This window comes from Myotis lucifugus, unplaced genomic scaffold, assembly GCF_000147115.1.
Source record: "Myotis lucifugus unplaced genomic scaffold, Myoluc2.0 scaffold_39, whole genome shotgun sequence".
Lineage (NCBI taxonomy): Eukaryota > Metazoa > Chordata > Mammalia > Chiroptera > Vespertilionidae > Myotis > Myotis lucifugus.
In genome coordinates, this window is record NW_005871087.1 from 1933813 (window position 1) to 1949452 (window position 15640).

Genomic DNA, 15640 nt, shown 5'->3' on the forward strand with positions numbered 1-15640 from the left:
GTTAGCCTGGGATGAGCTGCTGCTGCCCATTGCTCCCCTGGTTGCAAGTCTCATGGGGTCCCTTAGAGGTTGAGGGATACTTGCCTGAGTGGGGATGTAAGGGGGAAGGGAATGGCACGAGCATGATCCTTAGAGGGAGAGTTCACACTGGGCCCTTTGTCCTGAGCATATCTCTCTCTTGCAAGTGGAAATCTTAGGGGAGATGTCAGGGGAGGGTCTTAATAGAATAGTCATCAGCTTTCCAAGTGTGCTCTTTTAGGGTCATAGTCTCCACTGATTGGTCAGTGCCAGTGCAGGGGGATCATTAGTCAATGCAGCTGGTCCTGAGGCAGCTATTGTGTCAGTTGTCTGGTTTTGCCGCTTTTCTGAGCCTAGATGGTATCTTTAGGGAGGAAAAGGTCAGGGGGACTAAACCACCTGACCAGCGATATGAAAGATCTGGGGTCCAAACTGCATGACCAGTGATATGCAAGGGGAGGATAGGTTATCCTGGGGGCAAGGTTCTTGTGTTCCCAGTTTGCCCCTTGCTAGGCATCCAGGGCTTTCTGTCTTGGTGAGTTTCTGTACCAGGCCAATTGTTCTTACTCTGCTCAGGTCTGTCTAACAATAAGTATTATAATGGAAATAAGTAGGGTGAAATGCTAAAACAAGAAATTAGTGGGGGGTGGCTTCTTAGGTGTGGGTTGTCCAGGTATGGTCTTCTGAGGTTATCTTTGAGCTGAGACCTGAATAATGGTAAACAGCATGCCTTGCTGTTGTCTGAAGGGAAGGCATTCTAGGTAGAATCAATAAAGAGTGGCAAAGGCTTAAAGCTGAAAAGAGTTCTGTGTGTTTGAGGAGCCAAAAGAAGGTATATTAAGCAAGGGGTGCAAGTTGCAGTGTTTGATGAAGTTGGAGAGGTGGATGGGGAGATCAGTTGGAATCAGGTAGGTCATGGTAAGATCTTTGGCTTTTATTCCAAGTGTAATCTTTGGAGAAGTTTTAAGGAGACAGGAGCCTGACATCCATTTTATAAGATCATGCAGGATGTCTTGGGAAGAGAGGAATGGGGAGAGGGTGGGGTGAAGACAGGATGAGAAAAGAATAAATGAGACAAATTGGAGACTGTTGCAGTAGTCCAGGTCTTCAGACAAGTTTTGGAAAACCTGCTCCAGAGAATTCTGATTGTGGCTTCCATCACTATCCACAAAGGAGTTCAAATTTCCTGAAAAGTAGTGACTTGCAAAGATAGCAAAAGAACCCATATTTAAATGACTTTCTGGTAACACTTCAAAGAAGCAAGAGAAAAGTTTCAAATGTAGGGCATTCTATAGGACAGCTGACCTGATTTCTTTAACAGTTCAGTGGCATGAAGAAAAATAAGGAGAAAGTGGTGTTAATCACTTTAGGTTCAAAGAGATAGAAGAGGCATAGAAACTAAATGCAAATTATGAAGCTTTTAGAATCCCAGTTCGAACAAGCCAATTGTAAAAGTACATTTTGAAACGGGGGAATTTCTAACATGAACTGATTATTGGATAATACCAGGGAATTATCAGTAATTTTATTAAGCACTAGAGGCCCGGTGCACAAAAATTTGTGCATTGGATGGGGGGGTGGGTCCCCTCAGCCCAGCCTGCCCCCTATCACATACTGGGAGCCCTCAGGGATTTCCTACTGACGGCTTAGGCCTGCTCCTTGCTCCCCTTGGGGAGCAGGCCTAAGCCACAGTCTGGCCTCCCTTTGTGGGAGGCGACCGGGCTGATCAGGGGAAGGCACCAGCCCCATCACCCCGCTGTTGCAGCCACTGCCAGTCATCGCAGCCACCAAGGTGTTTTCATCAACACGGACTCCAGTCCCTTCACCATGAAAAAATGACAACTTTCTTTAGGCATTTTCAAGATGTGTCTTTCATATAATAATAATTTCTTTATTATTATTTTTTATCCTCACCTGAGGATATGTTTCCATTGATTTTTAGAGAATGTAGAAGAGAAAGGGAAAGACAGAGGGAAACATCAAAGTGAGAGGAACACTTTGATTGGTTGCCTCCTGCCTGAGCCCTGACCTGGGCCCGGGCCAGGGAGGAGCCTGCAACCTAGGTACATGCCCTTGGTCAGAATTGAACCCAGACACTGCAGTGGGCAGGCCGAGGCATTATCCATTGAGCAAAACCGGCTAGGGCAGGATATGACATTTCTTAGCCCTCCAGCAGCGGACATTCCTTTTTTTCTCCAAGAATGTGGTAAAAAACCTTAGATCACCTTATTGGATTCTTATTACCCAGGTTACTAAGAATATTACCAGTGGCATACAGGGAGCTTAGTCAATGAGTGGTCAGAAAAGGTGTTTCCTCTGTAGTTCACACCAATTGCCGGCTTGGGCCCTGGCCAGGCCTAATGTCTGTGGCCAAGTCCTTAGGCCTGGGCAGGGGACCTCCAGCTCCCCATCATCGCTGGCTCCACCCCTGCTCCCCGTGATTGCTGGCTCTGCCTCTGCTCCCCCCCCCAACGTTGGCTCCCTCCCTGCTCCCCGCCATTGCCAGCTCTGCCCCTGCCCAAGCCTAATGCCTCTGACCAAGACTTTAGGCCTGGGCAGGGGACCTCCAGCTCCCCCTCATCTCTGGCTCTGCCCCTGCTCCCCGCCATCGCCAGCTCCACCCCTGCCCAGGCCTAAAGCCTGTGGCTGAGGCATTAGGCCTGGGAATGGGACCCCCAGTTCCCCACCATTGCCGGCTCTGCCCCTGCTCCCCACCATCGCCAGCTCCGCCCCTGCCCAGGCTTAACACCTGTGGCCGAGGCATTAGGCCTGGGCAGGGGGCCCCCAGCTCCCGCATTCATCAGATCCACCCTTGCTCCCCCATCGCCGGCTCCCTCCCTGTTCCCTGCCATTGCCAGCTCCGCCCCTGCCCAGGCCTAATGCCTCTGACCCAGGCATTAGGCCTGGGCAGGGGACCCCCAGCTCCCCGCCATAGGCGGCTCCGCCCCTGCCCAGGCCTAATGCCTGTGGCAGAGGCATTAGGCCTGGCAGGGGACTGCCAGCTCCCCGCGATTGCCGGCTCCGCCCCTGCACCCCACCATCGCCGGCTCCTCGAGGCGTTAGGCCTGGGCAGGGGACCTCTCAGCTCTGATTGCAGGCTCTGATCGCCGCTGGGCACCTACGTATGCAAATTAACCACCATCTTTGTTTGGTTAATTTGCCTACTCATCCAATTGGCTGGTGGTCGTAGCAAAGGTACAGTCGATTTGCATGTTTGTCTATTATTAGGTAAGGTGATGATGGCATTATGATGCTGTAAGAAAGTGTCTGTAACTTTTAGGATGGTACTTACACATGGAGGGGGTGAAACAACAACTATACAGTTGGCTAGACTGTGAGTTTGAGTCACTTTTATTTCCTAGAGTTTGAGCTGCCATCTTTATTTTCTTGAGGTCTAGTTACATCTTTATTTTCTCAAGTTTGAATTGCCTTCTTCATTTGTCTGGCTTTGGTAGCTGCAGAGCTTATAGAAAGTGCTTTATACCTCAGAACTGCACCGTCTTTTGATAGCGCTAATAAAAAAAGTCATGAGGAAAAAAAAATGAAGTGACTTAAAAGTTGTTTATATATTCTTCCTAAAGGCTTAAAAATCGCAGGAGGAACCTTTTACCATCATCTTTAGGGGTCTGAAAACAGTCACATTCTTGTAATGAAAGTTGAGGTGGGTTTTCATTATTAGGACGCCTTCTGCCCTGGATATTTTATCTGTGGGAGCCAGATGGCCCCCAAGCAGTGGAGGTGGCTTTCTCAATGGTTCTCCAGAGTTCCTACTTCGAAGGATTGTTGTGTGTGATCTGCATTTGCCTCTTTTCTGTGTATTCCCATTTAGAGTAATGAAGTAAATTTAGACCTTGAGATTCGCCTAAGTGTCAAGCTGCTTAGTCTGTTAACAAATGCATTCATTGGATTGATTAAATATAGCCCTAATACATACTTAAGGAAAGAAATGCAAAGATCCATTTGGAGCTTAGGTCTGTGAACTATAATTCTTTCCATTTAGGAAAAATCAAAGTCTATAATTATATATACAGTAGTCCCTGCTTATCCATGGGGCATACGGCCCAAAACCCCAGTGGAAGCCTGAAACCAGGGATAGTACCAAACCCTTGAATATACTATGTTTTTCCTATACATATCTATGACAGAGTTTAATTTATAAATTAGTAATGGATTAACAACAATAACTAATAATAAAATAGGATAACTGTAACAATATGCTGTAATAAAAGTTATGTGAATGTGCTCTCTCTCTACAAACTAGCACAGTTTTCTTTTTCTTTCACAATTTCATGGAGAGAAGATAAGTTCTTAGCATAGATTTCAGCGACCTTAACATACAATGTTTTTTTTTCTTTATTAAGTTGGGGAACTTTCACCTTTTCACTTCAGGGAAGCACGTTACCGCTTCTCTTTGGCATATCTGAATTGCCATCATCACTACTCGTATTTTTAAGTAAAATAAGGGTTACTTGAACACTAACACGGTGATACCAGGACAGTAGATCTGATAACTGAGATGGCTACTGAGTGACTAATGGGCCAATGGTGTGCGTATAGTGTTGATTCACTGGACAAAGGAATGATTCCTGTCTCAGGCAAGGCTAGGCATATGTACATCGGGTGATGATGGTTATAACTAGGTTGAGTCAGCTTCAAACTTTGTTTATTCTTGATGGTGTGTGCATCCTTACCTAGAGGGAAGGACCCTCTAGGTGCACCCAACTGAGAAGGAAATTTCCCAGTAGGATGTTATCAGAAGTAAGGCAAAATGGATGTCTACTCTTGCAGAGTCTGATTTGTTATCAACATAATACACACATAATAACTCTTAAAGAAACTGGCTAAGACTTTAATTGCATCTAAGATTAATCTTAGGTTAACAACTTTCAAATTTCCTTAATCCTCAGCCTGAATATGCCAATATTTGCTTTTGGTACATTCCACCGAGCCTCAGAGAGATGAAAGAAGGACCTGAGTTCTGGGAAAAACTTAATTTGGTAAGTAATAAATAAACTGTATTTTTCCTCTTGACGCAATAGAGTCAGCGCCATTCTCTATTGATCCTATAAAGCAGGGGTCCTCAAACTTTTTAATCAGGGGGCCAGTTCACTGTCCCTCAGACCGTTGGAGGGCCGGACTATAGTTTAAGAAAAAACTATGAACAAATTCCTATGCACACTGCACATATCTTATTTTGAAGTAAAAAAACAAAACGGGAACAAATACAATATTTGTATTTGCATGTGGCCCACGGGCCGTAGTTTGAGGACCCCTGCTATAAAGGCTTCTGTACATGCTAGAACTTCTTGAAGAACTAGAGAGGTGGCTCCTAGGGTATTAAAAACCAATGGCACTCCACACAGTTGTAAATATTGTGTACATTTACCAAATTAACATACTTGACAGACACACACATTCAAAATAATTGTGCTGTGTGCAAGATGGTTATAGAATGTATTAGAAGTTCTGATTTACAGTTCACTTCAGAAATTGGGATCTGGTAAGAGGACCCAAGATTAAAGTTACATGAGGAACAGCTTCCTCTTTCAGTTTTGCTAGTACATGACTGCTTGCATCTTCTCACTTGGAGGTAATGTTAGAAGTCTACATCGGGGGTCCTTTGTGAGATTGAGACTTTCTGTTCTTTCAACAAAGGCCCTGCATCATATGCCTGTGGGGCTTATGGGATAAAAAAGAAAAGGGTTGCCAACAAGGGATTTCAACTGATTATTGAACACAGTTGGTGAAGGCTGACAATCCAGAATGAGATGAAGCACCAGGCTCTATGGACTTCTTGTGTCTCATCAGCACCTCCCCTAGCATGGCCTGCCAATTATCCTGCCTCTAAACCAGTGGTTCTCAACCTTCTGGCCCTTTAAATACAGTTCCTCATGTTGTGACCCAACCATAAAATTATTTTCGTTGCTCCTTCATAACTGTAATGTTGCTACTGTTATGAATCGTAATGTAAATATCTGATATGCAGGGTGGTCTTAGGTGACCCCTGTGAAAGGGTTGTTCAACCTCCAAAGGGATCGCGACCCACAGGTTGAGAACCACTGCAAACCCAAATTTCTAGGGCTGTGACGTTTCTTTAGTCAAGTCTACTTGATCCCACTCCCGTGTTGGGTGGACATAGTGCACATTGAAGTGACCTACTGGCAGTTCCCCTGAGGATTCTGTGGCCATGACATGTAGAGAGAGAGTTCACGACACTTGGTCACATGAAGTTAGGTAATCCTCTGTCCTTTGTGTCTTCCCTCTCAAGCACAGCTGGCTCCATGACTCTGGTTAGTACAAGCTCTGACTTGCAAACCCCTCCCTAACCCTCAATGGGGAAATCAGTGGTAGTTTTAACAGCTTGTATAGTCATTGGCTCACTTGCTCTGTAGAAGAAAAGGAAGAACTCCCAGTCGGGCAAGCATCAAACATTTACTGAGTATTCACTATGCTGTGTACCAGAGATATAGATATCAAAAGACCCAGTCCCTGCCCATAGGAAGTTCATGTTGGGGGAGAAAAATGAGTACACAGACAATCACAAGGTAACTAGTAGTTGCTAGTGGAGGTAAACCCTGAAAGCAGAGAGGAAGGCTATCTATCCCGGTGTGCAATACTAGAGCTGAGTCTTGAATAATAAGTAGATGCCAGCCAGGGGACAATTGTAAAGAAGTATATTTCAGGAAGAATGACAGCATGATGACCCAGAGTTTTAAGAAAGTAGAGTATGATTCAAAGACCACAGGGGTGCAAAGGGACAGTGGCAGGAGGTATGAGAGTAGCAGGCAGAGGTTGGGTCATGGGGTCCCCATCTTTCATGTCAAGGTGCTTGGAATTTGCGCCTAATTAGGAGGAAGAGGGAAGACCATGGTCTTTAAGCTGTAGCCACCTATAACCTTACCTACAGCATCTCCTTTTAGCCTCAGGTCATTTTCTATGTATTTATGTCTCATTAAATCTCCTGCACTGCAGCATAATACAGCCCCAATATATAAATATTCTGCCTCTTGTCAAACCTGAGACCAGGCAGCAGAGTTGGGGAGAGATGGATGGTGTTATCTGTGCCTCAGTCTAGACCAGCCCTCATTACCCGTTTTAGGCGGTTAGCATAGTCATTGGGATTTGTCTTGCGTTGTTGCCATACATGGCAAATAGGAGAGTGCTAAAGAATACATTTCAGATGGTAAGTAACCCATAAAAAGAACAATGTGAGAATTTAATGGTGAGGTTTCTAGGGACATTTCCCACTTTGATGGAATGCAACTGACATTTTTTTAGGTGGAGTGGGGGAATGGTTGCTTAGAGGTGAGAAGGAATTGGTTGCTATTTTTCTCACGTTTCAGTTATTAAGAAAAGCAACCAAGAATGTGATATTTGTGCTTTACTGACAGCACTTTTGTGCAGACATGGATCAGGATAACTAAAGCATCCCATTATGTCTGGAGATATTTTTGACTCACTTTTTTATTATTTAAAGAAATATTTACATCATCTATTATCAGAAAATGTGAAATCGACGATGAATATAGAAGCTAACTTCAGATAATTCAGCATATAATACATGGTTATTCTTAACTGAAAATTGAATATAAATCAGGCCACTTTCTTCTATTCCCCAATATTTTTCAGTGTTGATTCTCTTACGGTTAATATCTAGGATTTTCTGTCCCGTCATTTTGAAATGCTTTTTCTGTCATTTAGAACCATGGTTTTCTTGTCCAGTCTAATGTTGTACTATGTTAATTGCTATGGTTGCTTCTGATTAGTAAACATGTACCCTGCTGACAAACTATCCTTGGTTCTCAGATTCTTAGTTTCCTTTTATTCTCTCTTTGTGTGGGTGTGTGCGCATGAATCTGTCAAGGAAGGGAGGCATATATATCTATTGTTGATCTATGTGGTTTTATGCTTACTGTACTATGAGAATGCAATACATGATTTATAACCTGGAGTTCACTTAAAGCACACTTGAAATTTATCTCGGGGTTTATCTTGGATGGAGAATCACAAACAAATAAATAATCTGAATAAGGCTTTGCCCCTTCGATTCAGCCTAGTGTCAGGTTTAGCTGTCAGATTTCAGAATCAGTGGTGTAATAAGTCTTCCCTTTGACAGCAGGAGAGGAGAGGGATTATTTGGTAATGAATCTGGCATTTCATAGTGTGTAAGTGTGTGTGTGTGTGTGTGTGTGTGTGTTGTCTGTGTCTGCGTGTGCTTTCAACTGTGTGTGCACATACGTGAGACTGTTTTTGAGAACACGGTCATTCTGCAATCTACTAACACTGACAGTCACTCTGTGACACTATATTCAGTCACTGGGTTCCAACGACTTCTCCATAAAAATGTTCTTTCTGATTCTCTCAGGCATTGCAGTTTTCTAGGTCTTCATTAGTTCCCTGCCCAGGTTATATTTGCTCTTGTCTGGTCTCTGCTTCCTGCCTTCTCCTTTTCCCATTTATTTTCCTACTCTCTGCACTGTCCTACCTCCAGCTCGGCTTCATCATATCGCTGCCCTGCGAGAAGCCCGGAATAGCTTCCTGGGCTCTGCAGCAGCAGCTTTCCACCGCGGAGACCCAATGGCCACTGTTAGAATAAGTATTGTCACTGTTTCCTTTAATCTCCTAAAGTGAAACCAGTAGAAACTATGACCTGCCTACATGTAATTTTGTAAAAGGCAATAGAATGCCTTGCATGTAATAAGGAGAAATAAGTTAGTTTAAAATAAAGACATGTATTCCATTACAGAAATGCTTGGGCATGACAATATGAGAAGGCATGAGGAAGTTATAAGATTCTCACACATGCTCTTAGAATCATAGTAAATGTAAGTAACTGAAACGGTGTGGTATTGGTAACAATAATTTTTCAAGATGGTGCACTACCCTAGGAAAAGCTCTGAAGAAAATCTTTTCCCCTTAGTTTACACGGTAGCAGAAAACTTAGTATTTATGAACAATGGGCACAGATTATCTTGCATTCGTATATAAAATAGAGTTAGGTGCCAGGCTTGGGTAATTGTCATCAGACTTTGCCCTCATGCATTTCCAGTAAGATATGTGAAAGTTATGCAAGGCATGAGATAGCTTTTCATTGCTCAAGACTGTTCTGTGCATCGCAGGGCAGCTAACATGTCTGGTCCCCATCCACTAAACACCAGTAGCAACTCCCAAACACTGTGAAAACTAAAGCATCTGCCCAATTTTCCTAAATACTCCCTAGGGGTATAGTATCAGTCCCATGGAATGACTGATCCCCAGGATAAAATCTAGTCCCATCTGCCTGGCATCCAAAGGCCTCCATGTCTGATCCTCGGGTGTTTTCATCTCAACCTATTGTGGCTTCCATGATTGAGAACCCTGAACCAATAAACTGAGCCAGAGGAGTTTCATCAGTTTTCCTACTAGTTAGGAAACTAGTTAGGGACTAGGTAATTGATAGCTTTTACTAATCAAATCAGAAAATTACTGTGGTTTTAGTGTTAATGCCTAGTGTTGGTGCAAATGCCATGGGACGCATTATAACTGCTAATGAGCATAAATATGTACACATTTTCTGAAGACTAACTTTATAAAACATATCAAATATCTTAATTTGGCATATATTTTCTTCCAAGTATTTCGTTTATAGAAATGTATCCTTTGAAATAGTTACAGAATTGTGGGGGCAGAAAAGCTACTCAGAAGAGCCTAGCCATTATTTAAAATGGCAAAACACTAAATATTTAACCATGGGAAATGGTTAAATTTTACTGTGTAACTTTATTCAAATTTCTAGTGTATAGACCAGCTGTGGGCAAACTACGGCCCACGGGCCGGATCCAGCCCGTTTGAAATGAATAAAACTAAAAAAAAAAAAAGACCGTACCCTTTTATGTAATGATGTTTACTTTGAATTTATATTAGTTCACACAAACACTCCATCCATGCTTTTGTTTCGGCCCTCCGGTCCAGTTTAAGAACCCATTGTGGCCCTCGAGTCAAAAAGTTTGCCTACCCCTGGTATAGACAATTAAAATTCTGTCCCAAAATAGCATATTCATAATTTACTATTGATTAAAAATGAGTTATAAAACAGCCAATATTGTTTGATAACAATTTTGAAAAAGCATATTTATGTATAGATACTTATATACATATAAAATATTGTATATATGGTTAGAAAAGAGGCAGTCAATAGGCACCAAAATATGTTAGATATAGAGTTACAGGTGATTTTTTTTCTTTCATTTGTAGTTCTCTGTAATATATTTTCTACAATTAGTGTATATTGCCTTTGTGAAAATAGTAACAACAATGATAAACCACAGTATAGCATAATTGACATGTAGAAGCCAGGGGTTTCCTTGAGTGCTTATCTAGACAAAGGCTATTCAGGGTTTGACCACATATTCCTAACAGTTAAAAGAATTGAGGACCTGGCCGGGTTGTTCAGTTGGTTAGAGCGTTGTTTCAATACACCAAGGTTCCGGGTTTGGTCTCTAGTCAGGGCACATACAAGAATCAACCAATAGCCCTAGCTGGTTTGGCTCAGCGGATAGAGCATTGGCCTGTGGACTGATGGGTCCTGAGTTCGATTCCAGTTAAGGGCACATGTCTGGGTTGTAGGCTTGATCCCTAGTGGGGGGTGAGCAGGAAGCAACCAATCAATGATTTCCTCTCATCATTGATGTTTCTACCTCTCCCTCTCCCTTCCTTTCTGAAATCAATAAAAATATATTTTTTAAAAAGAATCAACCAATTAAAAAATAATCAACCAATGAATGCATAAATAGTGAAACAACAAATCAATGTCTATATGTCTATCTCTCAAATCAATAAAGTAAAAAAGTAATTGAGCCTTCACCTCAATATATGTTTATTATTTTCAAATTATCTACATGCATTACTTTATAAATACAGTATATATATTTAAAAATATACAAGGTAAGTTTTTTTAATGATGAATTTAAAATTTGTAAATATCTATTAAGATATGTTCTCATCTTTTCGTCTTATACCACCTGGGACAGTTTAGTTTGGAGATCATGATTATACAATTAGTTTGCAAACTATTTTCTCTCATGACTTTTTCCCAGACATAGTGTATAATCTCTCATTTCTTCCCATATCTCTCTCCCTCTCTCCTTACTAAAATTCCCCCACTATCTGCACTGATTTTAAGTTCAGAGGCATTGCCCGTGATGGTGTAGAGTGAGATGTTCAACAGGCTTCCCAGGGCTCTCTGAAAGTTTTCGGCACTGAAGTAGAGTGACCCCTCTCTCTAAAGTGACTGCCTAAAATAAGCTTATGAGTTTGTTTCTTCGGAAGCCTCCCGCCTAGTGATCACATATAGAGGGCGAGAAAGTTGAAGATAGACTGTAAAGATAAACGGGACTGTGGAAGACCCAGAGAATGTAATTGAAAATGCCATCAGTCGGTTTTGTCTCATCATTACTCAGTGTTATAAGGCAGAAGATTTCCTCTTTTGTCGACATTTCGTAAATAATCCTACATTATGCCAACAAAATTTACATTCTTAAAAGTAATGAACATGTTTTCCTTTTGCACTCACGCCTGGTCATTCTGACTATTTTTTATTTGCTGACCTGCAGATTTGTGGCTAATGTTAGTCATTTATAACAGGCTCCTTTCTCCTCAACGAAGAAGAGGAATAAATCTTTAGAACCTGCTTGATGGGCTTGTTGTTTTATTGCTTATTTGGCATGTAACTTGATATGGTATTCCAGATATCTTTAGAGAGAATTTAGCATTCTCCCTGGCAGTTTCTGATTAACAGCTCTTGAAAGATGAGGCTGCATAAACTGAGTAGGTTGATGTTTTTCCATAGGAGCCTCACAGGCAAGACATCCAAACAGGCCACTTCTTGGGACTGTAAGTGAGGCTTCAGTGCCCCCTGCTATGCTCCATGGATTTCTGTTGTGTGTGTGCATGTGTGTGTGCGCATGTGTGTGTGTTCACAAATGTGCATAAGTACTCATACACATTTTGAGAGCCTCTGTATATTTTGGAGGATTCTGATTCTGATGTTCTTCCCATCACCATCTGTGCCACTGGCGTATCCAATCACTCATGTTTGGATTGCAGACTTGTAAACAGGGGATTTTAAGAATTGCAATATTGTGGCAAATGCAGCCACACAATTGGGACATATGGGTATATTCTGTGCTTGTGTTTTCTCCTTTTCTCATCCCTGGAATTAGACAGGGCCTCTGGGCTCCATGCCTCTCTTGAGCGTGTCTCTTGACGACATCTGTCTTCCTGAAAGCTTCATCTGGCCAATGATGAAAGAAAGGCAATGAGTTTGGAGGCAGAAAGGAGGCACAGGGGAAAGAGGAGAGGAAAAGGAGAGCAGGAGGCAAGAGTTCCACATTTAGGGGTGACTCCAAGCTCCCCTTCTTTGAGTGCCCTAAGGAGGTGTGTGTATATACATACATGTGCATGTGTGTGTACACACATGTGTATTCCAGATATTGGAATCTGCCCATTCTTAACAGGTAAAGGCATAGCACAGTGACGCCATATCAAGGGATCATGTTGGTTCAGAGCATAAGCATTTCGTATGTTGGGCCTAAATGTCAGCCCTGGCTAAGGCTCCCAGAACCTCTCTGGGGCCCTTTAGGGCCCTGGGAGCCATAACAATGGCTGAGATTGACTTTTAACCTGGCCTCGTAGGACCAGTGGCTTCAGGTTGATTTTAATTTTATTTAAAGGATATAAGGTACTGATATGTTCTTGCACACCCGAGTTTATGGAACAAAATCCATACCTATAACACAGCTGTTACGGACATTGTTCTGGACAATTATTGCAAAACAAAGAATGCACCCTGTGCTGCAGGAAAAGACTTTTTTTGTTTTGTTTATCTTCTTAGTCCCTTTGCCAGTACCAAACCTGCCCCCTGGTGGCACTTCTGCTCATTGTTCCTTTCCTAGCTGAGAAGTGACACACTAAATGCTGACTGAATAAATGTGCTATAAAATATTACAGAATTACAACATCGCTCCGTCAGGGCTAGCGATGGATTCGGTGCCAAACCAAGAAACACTTGCCTGAGTAAGGAATTCTCAAAGGATCAAATTGATCCTTGTCTCAATAATCTCTAATGTGTTTACCTTTGAGTGTCCTGCCTGGGACCTCACCCTCCCGTCAAACTCGCCACCCCCTTCTCTTCTCTCCTTCCCTCCCACCCTCTTCGCTTTTCTCCTTCTCTCTCTCTCTCTCTCTCTCTCTCTCTCTCTCTCTCTCTCTCTCTCTCCCTCTCCCCTCACATTTTCATGTTTTAACTCTAATATATTGTTCCCCTCAATTGACATACACACCCAGGCTCTGACAACCTTGAAGGAAATATTGCATGATTTTCTCTTAATATTGCTTCGCCTCAAGCTACCTCTGTTTCTGTCTTCATCTCTTTGGACTAGACTTCTAAAAAGAAAAACTTAAACTTGTCTTACCCTGTTCAATAGTCTGTGCTATTGTTTATAAAGCCGTCCCCTTAATTAGGGGTGCTTCTTTTGTTTCCAGTTTTTCTCCATCGTAAACAGTGATGGATAAACATCTTCATGCTCACATCCACTTTTGCTTTTATTACTCCCAGAAGATAAAGTGCTCAGTATGTAACTAATAGTTATGAAAACCAGTGTGGTTTTGAGCCCGAGTCTGTCTAGGTATTGTGACGCTACGGATTTTTAAGAAGGTTGTGTCCATTTTCAGTGCCACCCTTGAGGAATGGGTACACAGGTTTCAATCCAGCTGTGGCAACATTGTGTGGTGCCCGTTTGGGGGAAAATGTTATTTAGAAAGGTGGAAAATCTTTCCCTTGTCAGTGTGCCTCAGTTGGTTGGGCCTTGTCCCATGCATCAAAGGGTTGCTGGATCAATGCCAGGTCAGGGCACATGCCTGGGTTGCAGGCAGCCAATCGATGCATGTTTCTCACTCACCCTCTCCCTTTCTCTCTCTAAAAATCAATTTTAAAAATCTTCTTAAAAAAAGAAAGAAAGGTGAAAAATCTTAAGTTTGCTTTACTTTCATTAATTGGTGGTAAACTGAACAATTTTCTATTCTTTTCTTTAATGATTGTTCTCCCCTGTGTGTTCATTTTTTTCGCTTGTCTTACATATTTATATTTTGAAGTCTGATGTTTTCCTTATAAATTTGGATGAGGGCATATAAAGTTTGAGTTTTAAAGCCCTCTTTGTCAGATGGAATGCAAATATTGCCCTAAGTATAATGTCCTTTTTTAGTCTTGCTGTGTGTTTTTTCTTGGACGGAAGTTTAAATGTTTTATGTATTCAAATCTGTCAGTCTTTTCCTTCATGATTTATTCCACTGCTTCAAAGTGAAGTGACTGTTCTCTCACAAATCTGATAAATATTCTATTCCATCTCCTGCTGGTTTTCTGTAATTCATTTTTTGTATTTAACTCCTTAATTCATGTGGAAGCTATTTTTGTGTACAGTGTAAAAATATACATCTAACATGATCGGGTCCCCAAATTATTATCCAGTTATTTAAATTTGATTGATCAAATAATTCTTCCTAACACTTTTTATTATGGGAAGCTTGTGCTATCATGTTACATTTTTAAAAACACTCTATTCTATTTCTAGAATTTTCAGTCTCTTCTATTGATCTGTGTTTCTGTTTTTGTGCCAGGAAAAAAGGGTTTTAAATGGAATTGCCTTATAATTGATTCACAAAGCTGCTAAAACTCTATCCTTCTGGTTGTTTTTTTTTAAACATCATTCTTCAATATTATATTAAAATTTTGTTCATATATATGTTAGAACTTTTTTAGTTAAAAAACATCTTGCTAAGAGACTTATTGGAGTTTAAATCACTGGATCTGGAGTTAAATCAATCACACCCTTGCTGCTCTCTGGCTATGTAACCATAAACGTGTTATTTAAACTTTGTTTGCCTCCTCTTTTTTATCAATAACATGGGGATAATAAAAAGGACCTACCCTAAAGGGTTTTAACAGGAATTGAACAGCATAATTCCAATACAGTGTCTGACAGAGTAAGTGCTCATTAAACATGAGCTTTCACTATTATTAATCCTGTTACCTCATGTTCGAAGGACTATGTGAGCCTCAAATGTCTCTTTCCTGCCTTTTTGTTTGTCCCCCTGCAAATTACCTTATATATCATTACAATAAAAACTTTCTAAAGTACAGCCTTGATCATGCCCCTCCATGTTTCCCTTTGTCCTAAAGGAAAGAGACCATAACCATTTGGGGACTGCAGTGATCCAGTTTCCCTCAACCTTCTTGCTCTGTCTCCTGCTAATCCTCCTCATGTTCATGTCCCCTGCGCTCTAGCCAGCTGAGCAATTTGCTCTCGTCTTTACTTGGAAAGCCAGCCTACCACTGTGTTTAAACACATCCCTTTAGCAGTAAGAAAAACTAGGGCTCAGATCCTGGCTTCATCAATTCTTCAGGGTATACCACTTGGCAAAGTACATTACCATCCCATGCCTCAGTTTGCTCATTCATTAAATCACTGTACTATGTTATGGATTTGCACAGAGTAAATAAGATAGTGCAAGTCAGCCATTTTGCTTACATGTGGGGGGTCCCTTTTTCAAAAATTACAAAGAATTTCAAGACAGTGTGACAGCAGTG

At 41.7% G+C, this 15640-nt stretch overlaps 1 protein-coding gene across 1 annotated transcript in view; it reads left to right on the plus strand.

The window, feature by feature from the left end:
• Nucleotides 1–15640, plus strand: part of GADL1 (glutamate decarboxylase like 1) — a 138294-nt gene that overhangs the window by 91607 nt on the left and 31047 nt on the right. The window contains exon 14 of the mRNA XM_023752908.1: nt 4926–5015. Coding sequence (XP_023608676.1) covers nt 4926–5015 — 90 coding nt within the window. The remainder of the gene's footprint in view (nt 1–4925; nt 5016–15640) is intronic.